The following is a 13,656-nucleotide window of genomic DNA, read 5'->3' as shown; positions in this document are numbered from 1 at the left end:
AATTTAAGACAAGTTTGTATATCTGAGGGTGGAATTTGAAGGTATGGGAGAGTTTGTAGGTGAGGCCTTCGTGCCAGACCGCGTCGAAGGCTTTCTGGATGTCGAGGAGGCAAGCGGTGGTGGAGATGTTCTTGTTTAACTGGGAGAGGATCTCAGTCTTGAGGACTAGGAGAGCATGTGAGGTGCCGTGGCCACGTTTGTTGGCAAACTGGAATGTGGGGATAATGGCGTGATCAGTGATGTGCTGGAGCATGGGAGATGGGGCGATAGCTGCCCGGGGAAGCTGAAGGTTGGTCCTTTTTTAGGATTGGGACGATGTGGGATTCCTTCCATGAAGTGGGAAAGTGTGCAGATAGGAGGCATAGATTGAAGAGTTGAGCGAGGAAAGGGCTTACGATTTTGGCGCATTTTTTTAGGATGATGATTGGGATGTGATCAGGGCCGGTTGATTTTTTATTATTTCGGGAGAGGATGATGGATTCAACTGTTTGGGATGTGACGGCTTTATTGGCAAGCAGTGAGGTGTTGTAGGAATTGGGCATACATAGATGGCGTGGTGGTGAGGCTGTGGATGTGTTGGCGCACGGTGGTTTCTGTGGGTGGATCAGACAATTGTCGAGTGGTGTGGTGGGCGGCCAGGAAGCTGTTAGCAATCAGGTCGGCGTGGGCTTTGGGTGAGGTGTTGTGAGGGAGGACGCTGGCTGTGCCGGGTTTGATTAGTCGAGGGCAAGTACCACGGAGTTTATTGCACGTTTGCTGATTAAGCGAGATGTTCGCATGCTTCACAGCGTAGTGGTCAGCGTATAGCGTTTGGATATGGGATTGGATGAGGTGTGCAAGGGAGTAGATACGTGATTTGAGGAAGTTAAACTGGGGAACGTACCTGTGTCGATGGAGTTGGCGTCTTAGGGTGGCTTTTGATGAGGTCAAGAACATGGGGAGGCAGGGTGATTAGGCCCTGGTAGTTTAGTGGTCTGAGAGGAATGGTTTCGCTACAGGCTTTTTGTGTGAATTCCGTGAACTTTTCGACGGCTGACTCGATTTCAGTAGGAGACAGATTGGGTGGGAGGCAGATAGTTGACAGTTTGTCGGCTAGGTTGTAGTTCAGGCGTTTCCAGTTGGTCGCAGCGTAGTTGGGAAGGAATTTAGGCTGGGATTTGGGGAGGCGATCAGTGATATTGAAGTGGAGAACCACTTCGTCATGGTCGCTCAAGCCTGGAATGGTGGGAAGGTCTTGGGGGGAGAAATGACTCCTTGATTAAATGTAGGAGTATTTATACTTCAATATTCAACACCAACAGCGCCAACTGGTGGTGGTTTGATACACCAAAATCGCAACTAACTTCGCCATGTTTTGTTTTTGTAATTTCAAAAAGTGTTAGAGGAGAAGGTAAGCCATGGCTTGTGACAAATCGGCAAGCATTTTTTTATTGCTGTATTTAGTTTTTGATATTTTAGAGGATATTTGCAAACACAATAACATGTCGAATATTTTGTTGTACTGCTGTATCTAGCAACATCTATCTGTGATTTAGTGGCTATGATGTCTACGGATAAGCTTCCCCAATCCATTCCCAAGTTCATGCCCATTGAGTGTGATACTACCTATTAGATGTATTTTAGTTTTGATACTTTGATAAGTGGTTAAACCAATCAAGTGAATAGAAATGACATTCGACGCTGCAAAGTATGAATACCGCGTCGCGCAGCGTCGCTCAAGTGTTTTGTTGTCAACAAAATCATAGGCTGACACGATCAGTATTTCATCAGGCAGGCATTAGTCAGAATGACAAAATTATGGCAAGCTGATCATCTATGGTAGTTTTATAGCAACAGCTGATGCACTGTTGACAATTTAAATTCTGTCAGTCTGGCTGGGCTGATAATAAGTTAAGTGTAGTGCAGTTGTCATTGTGTTGTTAATCAAAACATAACTTTTGAATGGTTCGGATCTTTAAATACATGCAACAAATATGTTTTTTTTTTTTTGTCATTTTGTTTATAGTAAACACGTCAATCCATCAGTTTCCATTTCGGTACAATATTGACTGAATGTCAAGCTTGCTTTTGATGCTTTACCATCTTTAACTAAAGGCACGTAGTCTTGGTAAGGCCGTTTGCAATTCCTTTCCAAAAACTTGGGAGTTCTTGTTGCTAATTCTTTAATAATTTCATAAAATTTCCAGGAGTGATAATCTTTCCAGCTCGGTGGGGGCAGTCCTCTAAGGAGAGTTTCTTGTCGCTCGGCTTTATTACTATATATGCTAGCATGAATAAGTTAGCCACGAATATCCTCAATCACACTAGCATCTACGATACAATAGTATCGGAAACTGCTCGAAATAATAGGTAAACAGAATAAAAATCATTGTCAAAGCCAAGTACCCAATTATATGATTAGATATTTTTTTATAACTCATAATTCAATTGGCGTCAATTCAATGCTTTTGCATGAAAATATCGTGTCTAGTTCAATTACGCGTTTATCACTGATAAATTTTTTATCAGTGATATTTTAAATAATACAGACATCATATTAATGTCAAAAACAACATTGAAATTGAACAATTTGATTCGTTCAAGATATAGATACTTGAGTCAGTCAATATATTTTCTTGCCTCGTTTTATTTTCAATGTTCACGTGAGCCCCGCAGGGATGGGATAATACATTGGACCCAATAAAAGCTAGAAAGAACCCGTAGAGGTCAGCTAGCACGTCAAGACATCCTTGTTTGGAACCATCTTTAGATTGGTGGTTTCTATCAGGTTCAGGGAAACTTTAGCCACCAGGGTTCTCCCTTTGCATGTTGGTCTTTTTATCCTGCGCAACGCTGCAAGCTATGGAGGGCGACAGGATGAACGGTGTTGCAGTAGACTTTGAACTTGATCCATCGTTAGCAAACGCCGATATGAGGCACTTAAATCGCTTAGTTCTGGACAGGTCATTATCACTGACTATCAACTAGATAAACTTAAGGAGAAACTCGGAATTTAGAAACCTACTCCAATTTCAAAGAAACTCATTGCATTGAAAGAACCATTTAAAATGGAAATTGACTGTGAATTTGAGTGTGCCAGCAACTTCAGTGGGATATTAATAGCATCCGCCAGGAGAATAACAAAATTGAAATTCACAAAAAAGTCTAACCCAATCCTGCAAACCATAATGAACACTGTATATCCAAGGTTGCATATTCTTCATCATCATCATCAACGCCGCAACAATCGGTATCCGGTCTAGGTCTGCCTTAATAAGGAACTCCAGACATCCCGGTTTTGCGCCGAGGTCCACCAATTCGATATCCCTAAAAGTTGTCTGGCGTCCTGACTTATGTCATCGTTCCATATTAGGCAGGGTCTGCTTCGTCTTCTTTTTCTACCATAGATATTGCTCTTATAGACTTTCCGGGCTGGATTATCCTCATCCATACGGATTAAGTGACCCCCCACCGTAACCTATTGAGCCGGATTTTATCCACAACCGGACGGTCATGGTATCGCTCATGGATTTCGTCATTGTGTAGGCTACGGAATCGTCCAACCTCATGTAGGGGACCAAAAATTCTTCGGAGGATTCTTCTCTCGATAGCTGTTATCGGTTGTTATTTTGGACCGTAGATAGGAGAAATTATCAACGGTCTCACAGTTGTAGTCCCCTATTTTTATTCTTCCCGTTTGACCAGTACAGTTTGATGTTGTTGGTTGGTTGGTTTTCGGTGCTGACGTTGCCACAATATATTTTGTTTTGCCTTCATTGATGTGCAGCCCAAGATTTCACGCCGCTCACTCGATCTGGATGAAAGCAGTTTGTACGTCTCGGGTCGTTCTTCCCATGATGTCGATATCGTCAGCATAGGCCAGTAGTTGGGTGAACTTAAAGAGGATCGCATCCCTCGCATTTACCTCAGCATCACGGATTACTTTTTCCAGGGCCCAGGTTAACGAGGACAGAATAATGTCTCTTTGCCAGTCGTCAGGCATTGATTCGCTGAACTTCTGAAAAAATGTCAGGCGATGACGGCTTTACGGTTTCTCACCAGGACAGAGGCAAATCGTCAGACGCTGCCTCATCTCTACCTCGAGCAGCGGGACCGAAGCGGTTCCCAGATGTTAAGTGCTCCTTTATATAATTCGCAGAACGCAACATGACTAGGAATTATATTGAGCGTAAATCCGCCAATTCTATTGACAAAATCTTGGCCAGAGCTGAAAATATTTTTTGACAATTGTGTGATTCTAAGTCCGCATCAACTTGATGTCGGACCGGACCAAATGGGGAACAAGTTACACCCTCTTTTTTTGGTCCACGGACCTATCGTTTAGGGCTAGCACCCGGTATCGGAACCGTACAGCCGTCATCGCCTGACATTTTTTTTTTTTAATTTTGGGTGCTAAGCCTTAAACGAGGGGTTCGCGGGCCAAAAAAAGAGGGAGTAAGTTGCTCCCCATTTGGTCCGACCATCGACGGTTGATCTCCCCTTACGAAACCCGAATTGCTTGTCGGACAGCGAGCAGCCTGTTGTATAATACTCGTTCAAATAGTTTACCAATGGTATTGACCAAACATATCAGTCCATATGAGGAGGGGTCTCCCAATGGTTTACCTGGCTTCGGAATATGTATCAACTTTTGCAGCTTCCATTGCTCGCGGAATTCTCCCTCTCTAAGGCATGCAGTAAAAACTTTGGTAAACATACCTGGTGCTGACCTGGCTGCCACTTTCAGGGCGATATTCGGGATTCCCAACTGGCCCTGGGGTCTCATTTTCAGCGAATTTCCTTGCTGCATCAAAAATTTCCTCTTCTATTATACCACTACAGGTCGTGGTTTACATGGACTTTAGGCAGATTTGTGTAGTTCACATCCTCTGGGAAGAGAGTGTTCACTATGTTTCGTAGTACTTTAGGACACGTAATCGGTGGGGAGCGCTTGCTTTCAGTGATGACATTACAGACCTGTATGCGCCACCCTATGGATCAGAATCAGCTTGAATTGTTCGGATTTGCTCTTCGTGATAGCTACTTGCAATTTTTTCCTCGCGTTCTTGTATTGCATGTGCAGCTCAACGAATTCAGGTTGATTTGTTTTGCGCTGGAGCATCTAGTTCTGAGGCAATATTTCCGACATTCCTCAATTTCTGAATTCTACCAGAAATTGGGATTTCTTCTTCGGAAAGCGCTACGCCGTGGCAAAGCGTGCCCGCTGCAATTTTTCCGCGACCTGTAAAGCTTTTCTTGTGCGCTTCCCGATAATAATGTGTCATCAAGAAGGACCTCCTTGAACATTTCTTCATGGAATTTGTTAGTCACCCAGCTCATCGTTATTCTTTTTGGTGGCTTCATATAATTCCTACGCGAGGTTAGGAAGACAATGGCCTAATGATTGCTGTGTGTGTACTCTTCGCTGATATGCCACTGCAAGTCTTTGATAAGGGCGTCACTGACGAGAGTTAGGTCTACTACCGATTGTAATTCTCCCCTCCGGTATGTGTTAGCTCCCCCAGAGTTCGCAAGTACGACATTTGAACGCGAGAATGTCTCTAGCAGTAAATATCTCCTATCTTGGCACGTGTAAATCCGTTCTCTGGATGGTTTTCACATCTTCTATAGCACGACTTCCGCAGCTCCATATCGCGGCTTTGCTGTTTTTGTCAGCTACCCATACTCCGCTATGAAGATACAACAATATGAAAATATTGTTCGCATACAATAGCTATGTCGACAGTGGGTCTCTCGGCAGTGATTCAGATTTAGATGCATAAACTTCATTTGTACTTATTTATGAACGCCTTTCTGAACACTGGGCATTTACTGCTTCCTGCAATGTGGGCGCTGTCGCTATTTTTCGTTTCGGCACACAACACGCATTTGGGCTTTCCGTCCCAATACTTCGCAAAATGGCCTTGTTCTCCACACTTGCGGGACAGAGTAGATATGTCTTGTGAGCTGGTACAGGCTTTCGCAATGTCGCCGAACTGCCAGCACTTAAAACGTTTATGCACTTGATTTTACTCTCGTATCCGGCAAACCATCCACCTGCTGCTATCGCCTTTTTTGCGACTTCGACAGGAAGACTTATCGATACTATCTGTGTATCCCCGTACGCCTTCCTAAGTCGTAGCACGTTGGCTTCGCTCACTGATTGTAGTCCTAATTGAGATTCCAAGGCTTCACAGATCTCTGACTTCGTGGTGACTTCATCCAAGTCCTTACATTTTATTACCACTGAATCTCTGCCCATTTTGATTGCCGCAGCCTCGCCTAGTGACACTTCGATTTTTTTTCCGTAGGTTTTCGCCTACATCTTCACCCCCTTTAGCTCCAGCGACAGATCACCTTTCTGCGTACGTCTGATATGCGTAACATTACCACTCAGTTCAGTCAGGGAAGTGTCTGCTTTTACTTTACGCAGAATCTCCGCGTACGTCAGCTCGCTGGTCTTTGTTATGATCAGCGCGTCCGGCCTGGCTCTCCTTTGCAACCGTTTCTTACTTTCAGGTAGATTCTTCGGCGCGGTTAGTGGCCTTTTCCGAGTGGACCGATAAGCTTCCGTGTCCTGTCTTGCTACGTTGCGCCGGCATTAGTTTCTTCTTTTTGCGTTTCGTTGTCCATTGGGGTGATTGTACCTCTTTGTTGGAATCTCTTTGTCGCTTATTGCGCATTGCTGAGATATCCCTTTCACTTTGGATACCTTCTTTATCAAAGAGCCTCTTGGGAAGAGATGTTTTCAGCGTAGTTTGTGTTGCTACGGTAACCATCACTTTCCGTTGGGTGTTCGGCAGTATACCTTCTTCGCGTGCTTTTACGTCCTCTTTAGCCTTAAAGTACGTCGCCCTGATAGAACGCACTTGGTCTTTGATAGCATAGTAGACGTTATTTCGCTGACCAACGTACTGCACCAGATTTTGGATCATTGATCCCAGCTGTGTGAATGCGTCAGCTTCATTTAAAAATTGACTCCACCGCTATCATCTGTCTCTCACTCGATTTCGCTGGAGGCGATCGCACTAATTTAGCGTTCCATCTAAAAGGATCATTAAGGCTAAAAACCATCAAAGGTGACTCCCCACTAGCCGTTTTGCTAGTGGGAAGCCCCCCGAAATTCTCGGCTTCCTCCGCTGTTTGCAATGAAATAATAAAACAAATTTGCAGTTGACTCCAACACGTTCTTGTTTTGGCTGTAGATTTAACTCAGGGCTTTCCCACTCACAAATGGTTCTAAACTAGGGTTTGTTTATTAACACTTAATGTTTCAAGAAAAAAAGGATTGTTCCGCACTGCAACCCGAGATTGAACTTCTGCGTAGTCTACATCATGTAATTATCACACTCTCTAATAAAATTCGAAGCAGTCGGCTAGAAAAAATTCAATTCAGCACTCAGCGAAAGAGCTGAATAAAGAGGAAGGGTTGCTCAACCACTAACGAACCAAAGACCGATTCAGAGCTTAGATGTACCTTCGATTTGGTCCAGTTTACGATTTGTTCTTTGTATTTTTTTTTTGTGTTTAAATAGAAATAAATAGAAGAAAAGCTTGCGCACGGAATCGATTCTACTGGCTAAAGTGGCACTCACGTATGTGAGGTCCACTATAGACCCCAGGCCCCTTCCCCGGAAAGTGTACGAAGACCCAACATTCGCCAGTACCACGTCCAGCTCCGCGAATGCTTCGAGGAGTACACGTCCCCTGACATTAGTTATCCAGCAGCCTCATTCAAGGGCCCACGCATTGAAATCGCCTCCTATTATGATCGGCCAACGTCCTCTTGCATCCAAAACAAGAGCAGCAAGCATCCGCTCATACTCGACGAGTGTAGCGCTGGGTGGAGCATACCAGCTGTAGATGTGGATGCCCTTCACCTTCGCTCTGATGAAGCCCTCCTCCGGGTGCTCCATTATTTCCTGGAAGGCTTGTTCTCCACAAGTCCACAGCGCTGCTTGGCACGTTTGGTCTTTGACCCAAACGCTACCACCGCGGTTTCGGTATGGTTCACTTAGTATGGCCACATCGATGTTTTTCTCGCGGATGGTTTGCGCGAGTAGATCCTGCGCCCCCTCGCAGTGGTTGAGGTTGATTTGTATGAACCTCATCTGCGATTTGTGCTAAGGGCTCTCCTGTATTCCGGGCACCTGCTGCTGCCTGCAATGAGCCGATGGTCCACACCCTCCTTTCCTTCGCACAGTAGACAATTTGGGTCAGCTCCGCAGTCCTTGCTGATATGGCCTTCCTCTCCGCATCTCCTGCATTGCTTTGATCTGTCATTTGGGTTAGTGCATGACTTCGCAATGTGACCAAAGCCAAGGCATCTAACCTGTTCCCTAAGGCGACACATAACCCAGCCTATTCTCACTCTCCCTGCTGCTAACAGTTTGAGTGCGTTCTCCACTGGTACGCTGATGATGGCGGTTTCTGTTCCCCCATAGGCTTTCCTTAGCGTTTTCACCACTGACTCTTTTAGTCCAGGAAGATCGAACTATTTCTCCAACGCTTCGCGAACCTCCTCCTTCGTCGTGATTTCATCTATATCTTTGCAGATTATAGTGATCTCCGGCCAGCTAGCTCTTATGTCGGCTTCTTGCCCTAAAGTCTTCCCGATTTGGCTTAAGAATTTGTCCGCGGTTACATCCTTGGATTTCTTAAGGGGAGGGGGGTTAGGTCAAATCGTACAAAAAAAGCCATGTTTTTGTGATTTTTTTTTCTAACGACACAGTTAAAATTTATTTACTCAACCAATGGTACATTAAAGTATGACATTCGAAGAATGTTTCATCAGATTTTTACAAAGAAATATTAAAAAATACGGCAATGGCAGCAATTGTTGGGACATGTCTCGAAAAAAAGTTGAATTGCGGTGCCCCTCATAACTTGGTGCTGGATCATCTGAAATCAAAAAATCAAAGTTCATTCGTTAGATAATAGTTTTCCCCAGGTAACGCTGTCGAGTTTTTTTTTCCCAAATTTTTTTCATTTTTTCGAACACTTTAAAGTGAAAAACACAATTTTGTGGAAAAAAATCGGCTAATTTGTTATTGCAAAATCAAAATTATGAATAAAAAAAAAACTCGACAGCGTTACCTCGTAAATGCTGTACAGAAATAGTGTTTAAAATTTCAAAAGGATCGGTGCAGTAGTTTTGGAGTTATCAGGGGCACCGACTTTGAAAACGTGAGTTGTGGGAAAAACGCTTTAAAGTTTTAATCACAAAAAAAATCTAGTTAAAACGTTTATAAGCGAATTTTATCGACATACCTCACACTGAGTCATCAATGCCAGGTCCATAGAGGATGTTGCTATCATCGATGATGTCTAATGCATCTTTTTGCTCCTGCCTTTTTTGGTTTGTCGTTTAGCTTCCTGCTCTGCTCGGCTTATGCGTATGGAGTCAGTGGATCGCGCCCAGTCATGAGCGCTTGATCCACAACTGATTTCCATGTCTTGCATGAAGGTGAGTAAAGCAAACGAACCTTCATTGAAGACACTGGCTGCCACATAAGCTGCAATTTCAACGACGACAGAGGTTCCACTCAAGTGCTTCGGTGAGATTTTCCAAATAAGTTGGTTCAAACTCTCATTGTTGTTCTGCGTGAAGCCTCCGACACATCGTTCCAGGAGGGCATCTTTGCTCAGATCTTCGTACATAGGCTTGATTGCATCCAAAACATACTTGGGAAGAGCACAATACGTGTCTTTGAACGAATCCAATGCATTAGCAGCTGCAGCTTTTTGCCATTCGCACCAGGAGTCCGCGCCGCTCGGGCATTTTTCGCGCTGTGGATTCTCGTCCGTCGAACTGTAGTGAAAGAACGTTGCCCAGATAGCGTTCTTCATATTTTCTACGGAATCAGAGTGACGTCTGATGGCCAATCCGTAGTATACCGTCAATTTATCGATAATTTTGGCCGTAGCTTCCCTTTACCAGACAGACTCTTTCTTTTGATTTTCTTTCCAGCCTTAGTTTCGATATCTACAACGGTCTTTTCGACTATTTCGTGCCCATTCTTTTTTGAACATGCCCTACACATTCTTTTTTTACTATTGAAAAATCATCACCATAAGGTTTAGAATTCACTAACCCGGAGTAAGCTTTGGAGTCACCGTCGCCGATATAGTTGCGATATCGTACACCATTATTTACCGAGCGTTGAAACATTGTTTTTATCGCTTCGACCTCCATATTTCCAGATGCACCAGTATGATTTGCCTGACAGTTTCCAGTATCTACATGAGCTTCATGCCATTCTTCGTATTCGGCAGAGTTCAATTTGTGTTCTCAAATTTTACATTCGTGGCAGTATGAACTTTTGACGAGAATGTCAACCACTTTACCAGTAAAGTAACCGATTAGCGAGGTGACGCCGAATAAAGATGAGTAGCCTCTTTTTTTCCATGTTCCGTCGCCTGATACACTGAGTTCGTCGACATCTTCAGTTTTTTTTTCTTCGGCTGTTGCTGCTCTTTCTTCTTTTGTAGCAGATGAAAAAAACCGATTCGCTACTTCTCTTATAGTCGAGCACATTTTCGTCACGTAATTATTGTAAGTCGGTCTTGATAAAAATGAACTAGACAAATCCATCAAGCCGCAGAACTTATCACAGCCAACTAATCCAAGGCCTAATATCCCCATCACGAAGACAAACCGATAATTCATTTCGTAAATACCAGAGTTTATTCGAGCACTAGACGGAACGTTTGTAATTTGTTTACAACTTTCGCACGACACTTTGATGTGAAATCCAAGACCTTCTTTCTTAGTCGAATGAAAATTTACTTTTCCATCACACTTCACACACTTCACTAGCGTAGCAATTGTTGCAAAGACCAATAAAAAATCAATTACCCTATAATGTCGTTCAAGATCCTCCCTAATTTGATCTTCAACGGTCATTTTTATTTTTTTAGCTGACGCGCTTCTTGTCGTAATGTCTTCGCTTTTCCGTTTGTGGGGAGGTAACATTTTTTTGGGTCGATATAATCTCGAACCAGTTGATTGTCTATCAGATCTTCCAATTTTTTTTGGGCATTTTTGTAATAATTTAGCAACAAAAATGAATGAAAACGGAGGTGAAATTATGCGAAAATAAGAACACGTGGATACGTCTACTCGATAGGATATTTTCTGCTAACTGAATTTTGTACACCACACTGACAAAGTATACAGATCAGGTATAAACCCGTTTGTCCTTGCCTTGAAATTTCGATAGATGGAACTGGGAGGTAAGGTACTACATTAATAGAGAGTGAAACATCTGCCGGGTAACACTAGCGCGCTCGGGTCGGGGCGTTGGGGTTGGTTCGGGTATAGGTACAAAAATCCGGCAGGTATAAAAATACTCATAACTTCGTCAATTTTGCTCCAATTGACTTGAAAATTTAACACAATATTCTTCAGATATTGCGGATTGAATTTCGAAAATAAAAAAAAAATGAAAAAAAAAAATTAAATACCTTACCCTCCCCTTAAGTTCCAACAAAAGATCTCCCTTCTGCGACCGTCTAATGCGGCTAACGTTGTCTCCCAAATTGGTGAGTTCGGGATCTGCCTTCACTTTCCTGAGAATGTCGGCGTATGACCCTTCGCCTTGTTTAAAAAAGAAAATCACCTCCGGTCTAATCTTCCTCCGATAATTTCTTTTCCGCGGTTCTACCTTCCTCCAAGCTTCCGCATCCGCTTTTGAAGGTTCGATCCCTTTTCTCGAGGTAACCACTGCAGTATTTTCACTGGCAGCTTCAGATGTACTTTTCATGAACTCCGCCTTTTTGGGAGTTGAGTGCTTTTTTCTTTTCGGGGTTTGCTGGCCTGTTGAGTCATTCAGCTTCCTGCGCAGCCTCTTTCCCGGTTTCTCCCCTTTTGTGTTTTGAACCGGTGTTACTTGAGTTGCCTGGTTCACTTTTCCAATCGGCGACTTCCCTACTCGTTCATCCTGGGCCTTGCCGTACGTCAAACGGATGTCTCTTATCATGGCCCTTATATTTTGGTGAATGTTCCTGCGCTCCTTTATAAACTCACACAGCTCCATGATTTTTTTACCGAGGGCAGTAAAGGCAGCTCCAGACTGATCATTGCCCAAAACATCGCTCGGGTGAATCGGCGTCAGTGATTCTTCCTGATCGAAGACTCCCGCTATACGCTTCCCACTGGGGGTAGCGATCGTGGGGGCTTGTACCCGTGTGGGAGGGGATCTGCGAAAAATCGAGCTCCTTCTGAACGGATCCATCACTGGAGCTAGTTCAAGTTCCTCCCGTACGCTTGTAACATTAGATGCCACTGTAGCCAAGGTTCCCACTACTGAGGCACTGCGGTCGTTGGATATCGACGGCCGGGAGCCCGCTTGTTCACTCCCAAAAACCGCCGATACTGGGTTTCCGAAGCACTGCACCGTAACTTCATTCTTCTTCTGTTCCTCCATGTTTGGTTTTATTTCTGGGTATCCTTCCCATAGCTAATTTTTATCCACGGGTGGGCGTTTACTTCCCACCTACCCGGCCTGCGCATAAACATGCCCATACACGCACATCTATTCTTATGAAGTTTTACCATGTATCGTTTGGAAGCTGATGCTTTCTGAGGATGATTGGATTTTTTATTAGAGTCACCATCTAGTCGTGAGACAGCGGACATTTTAAATGATATAACCGTAGCAAGGATGGGATAAGTAGTCGAAGGGTGTCCAATAACCTCTGGAAATCATACAAAAAAGATGAAATAATCGATTTTATATATACATATGCCGATATAGCATCTATTTTTTTCTTATTTTCTTTCATTCCAAAATTTATATATTATAGGAAAAATCAAATCTTAAAAAATTTATATCATCCATTTATTTCTCGATTTTGCATTCAAACTTACTTTTTATAGGCAATGGATATGACCAGCTCTATTATAGGATCTCGCACTAAAATGGTAAGAGATTAAATTACAAAAAAAAAAATACAAAATACCAACAAACATACACAATCGTTTAAAAATATTGGCGGCAAATTGGGTAATCCATTAAGATTGCATGTAACAATCTAGGCCATTTTTACGGCGTTATCTTGAGTACAAGCCCTCTCACCTCCATCATTTCCATACACAAACACCTAATAGGTCATGCATTTTATTCAATTGATATTGCTTGCTATTAATTTGGTATTACATGTGACATTGTTTTTGTACAATAATATACGAGGGCGGTCCGATAAGTACTTAGCCTCTCCGCCCGATGGCGCTACTATCGCAAGAAGTATTTACTGTCGTGTAGAACATTCTCGTAGACGGCTACTGTCAAAATTTTAGTCGAATAGGACTGTTAGTTTTGTTTTTAGCGCGTGTAGAAGCGGGCGTGCGGGCGAATTTTAGAAAAATGGAAAAAGAACAATATCGGTCGGTGATTCGATTCTTGTTTTTGGAAGGGAAATCGCGCAGCGAAATCAAAGAACGCTTGGATGCTGTGTACGGTGACGCTTCTCCTTCGATGGCGACCGTCAAAAATTGGTTTAATGAATTTCAACGTGGTCGCACGTCAGTTTTTGATGAGCCACGCCCCGGCGCCCCGAAAACGGCTACTGCGGAGAAGAACGTTACAAAAATCCATGACCTTGTATTGGCAGACCGCGAGATAGCCGAGACAGTAGGCATCTCAAAAGACCGCGTGGGTCATATCCTGCACGAAA

General features: G+C 43.5%; 1 protein-coding gene across 4 annotated transcripts in view; it reads left to right on the top strand.

Moving 5' to 3' along the window:
- The window catches only part of LOC119660791 (adenosylhomocysteinase-like 1), a 66,585-nt gene that overhangs the window by 26,695 nt on the left and 26,234 nt on the right, over positions 1-13,656 (top strand). For 3 of the 4 annotated variants that reach the window (XM_038069594.1, XM_038069595.1, XM_038069597.1), the window contains exon 3: positions 12,860-12,904. The exons of the other annotated variant lie outside the window; for it this stretch is intronic. In XM_038069594.1, the coding sequence (XP_037925522.1) occupies positions 12,860-12,904 (45 nt within the window). The remainder of the gene's footprint in view (positions 1-12,859; positions 12,905-13,656) is intronic. 4 annotated transcript variants of the gene reach the window in all.

This window comes from Hermetia illucens, chromosome 7 (genome assembly GCF_905115235.1).
Source record: "Hermetia illucens chromosome 7, iHerIll2.2.curated.20191125, whole genome shotgun sequence".
NCBI classification, from domain to species: Eukaryota; Metazoa; Arthropoda; class Insecta; order Diptera; family Stratiomyidae; genus Hermetia; species Hermetia illucens.
The sequence above is the reverse complement of the archived record's forward strand: the minus strand, read 5'-3'. Positions and strand labels throughout refer to the sequence as shown.